Source organism: Nicrophorus vespilloides, unplaced genomic scaffold (assembly GCF_001412225.1).
Source record: "Nicrophorus vespilloides isolate i.1.1-1 unplaced genomic scaffold, Nicve_v1.0, whole genome shotgun sequence".
NCBI classification, from domain to species: Eukaryota; Metazoa; Arthropoda; class Insecta; order Coleoptera; family Silphidae; genus Nicrophorus; species Nicrophorus vespilloides.
In genome coordinates, this window is record NW_017096774.1 from 570,368 (window position 1) to 572,890 (window position 2,523).

Below are 2,523 nucleotides of genomic sequence, written 5' to 3' on the forward strand. Positions count from 1 at the left end.
AAATAAAGAAGTGTAAACTTATTGTGATGTAACTTTTAAAGTTATGCTTCTATTAGTAGATATGTAATATTTATTAGAAAATTAGGGCTTGTTTAAAGTAGTAATAATGTAAAATCAGTGGACTGTTTTTTATTCATTGCCACTTATCACTGTTTTCTGTTGTGTATCTGCTAAATGGAGAATAACGTAAACAAACAAGGGAAAACTTAGCCTCCAGATGATAATAGTTCAGGAGTTGAATAGTTCTTGGAATAGGGTTAAATCTGTCTACAGCTCCAAATCATATGTGTAGTAAAATGGTCTTAGATCTTAGATTAGTATTTATAGTTGTATTACGTGTAGACGTCTACACAAAAAAATAGGACAACGCAACGATTCTGGGAATAGGGTTGAGTCTGTCCAATGTTTGAAATCATATGGATTAAAAAACTTTAAATAAGTTATATAATTCAATGAATATTTGCAATGAGCAAAAATATCAACAAAAAAAATTGTAAGAATTATATTTAATAATATTCTAAATAAGAGTTGTTGTGAAATGGTAACAAATTCAATGAACGTAGATGTTTACAAAATAAACAACAACAAAAAGTAAAAGTGAAGATTGACAACATACATATGTTATGGGAATATGGTTTAGTCTAATACCAGTTACTAATATTTCATTTTGTGTGGATTAAATTGTTGTTGTGAAATGGTAAGAAATTCAATGAACGTGGATGTCTACAAAATAAACAACAACAAAAAACAAAAGTGAAGATTCACAACACACGTATAGTGGGAATATGATTTAGTCTAATACCAGTTACTAATAATTCATATTATGTGGATTAAATTGTTGTTGTGAAATGGTAACAAATTTAATGAACGTAGATGTTTACAAAATAAACAACAACAAAAAGTAAAAGTGAAGATTGACAACATACATATAGTGGGAATAGGATTTAATCTTATACCAGTTACTAATATTTCATATTGTGAGGATTACATTTTTGTTGTGAAATGGTTACAAATTCAATTAGTATTTGCAATGAACGTGGATGGATGCAAAATAAACAACAATAAAAAAAGCAAAAGTGAGGACTGGTAACAGAAAGAGAAATTTCACCAAGAATAGAATAAAGGGCAATGATTCAATAAAGATTAATCTCCGATAATTGACGTGATTGATTTTTATTGGTGCTAGAGAGACATTCACCTTGGAGGAGAACAACGAATGCACGCTATCAGAGGGAACAGTTCCAAAAGCAAAGAGAAGAGAGGAGGTAGAGAAGAGCGAGTTGAAGAGGGATAGAACATGTTTCGAACCCCTTTCGAATGCTTTCGTGTCGTATAGTAAACTTGATAATAAATATGCATTACTCATGCTGGAAACGGGTTATAATAATGCATTCTGTGAGACCTGAAGAGAAAGAGAGGCCAGCAAATGCATGCGTTCACGTTACTTTCATTGAGCAGATAACGGAGGTGGAGGAGAGTTGCGCACCGTACCGCACTGCACCGCGCCGCACCGAACCGCAGCTTCAGGACATCATAATAACACAGATAGTATAGTGTGCGCTCGAATCCAGGCACAGCACCACCACTACAACAGGCACTCCACCATCCAACGCGAACGATTCGTATACCATACGCACGCAGTCTGCCTTCAAGACAACACGTGCTCGCAGCACCAGACCAGTACGATCACACTTGTATTCATACCACCTCATCTACCTACCTACAGGCATCCAGGACTTCGAACATGTCTGCAGATTCCGAGCTAAACTCCGTCCTCATCAGGAGACAAGAGATCAACGACGCCCTCGACAACGGACACGAAGTACAGCTCAAGTACAAAGTGGTGAATGTTTACACCGAGTTCCACGAATTCACGAGGAAAGAAATTAAGCAATACGAAACTACCTTCAAGAAGTAAGTCGCACCTTTGTTCTCTCATTCTTGACCTTAAGTCACATAACAATCGATTCTAAACCACAGAACTGCAGTAAGAAACAAATGCAAACGTTTAAAAACATTAAAGTTTAACACAAAGTTTTTTGTTTTAAACTTTATAGAGTCACCTTTAAATTGCATTTAATTAAACAAAAAATATATTTAACAAACACATTAACAATATTACAATAACAAAAAAAGTTGCTATAATTAACTTTAAACTATTTCTTCTTGACTTTAAGTCATAACAATTGACTTTAACTTATTAACAATTTATTTCACCAATATGGAACATAGTTAACTTTAAACCGTTCTTGCTTAAAATTTTAAATTTGATTTACTTTTCAAAGATAGTTAACAGTAAGAAAGATACAAATGAAGTTCTAATAACAACAGTTATTAATTACTTTAAAAAAATAACAACTACCAAAAACAACAAAATCATTATTTTAACTATAATTCAATAATTATAATGTAACTTTTGAATATTTCTTTCAATAATCATGAAACAATAATTATTTTAAACAATATTTTCTTCTCTTCAAAATTACAAATTAGTTTCAATAAATTCATCAAAAAGTATAAACA

At 32.3% G+C, this 2,523-nt stretch overlaps 1 protein-coding gene across 1 annotated transcript in view; it reads left to right on the forward strand.

The window, feature by feature from the left end:
- Positions 1 to 1,453: 1,453 nt before the first annotated feature.
- LOC108558139 (EF-hand domain-containing protein D2 homolog) overlaps positions 1,454 to 2,523 on the forward strand; it is a 17,808-nt gene continuing 16,738 nt past the window's right edge. The window contains exon 1 of the mRNA XM_017914958.1: positions 1,454 to 1,914. Coding sequence (XP_017770447.1) covers positions 1,745 to 1,914 — 170 coding nt within the window. The 5' untranslated portion in view covers positions 1,454 to 1,744. The remainder of the gene's footprint in view (positions 1,915 to 2,523) is intronic.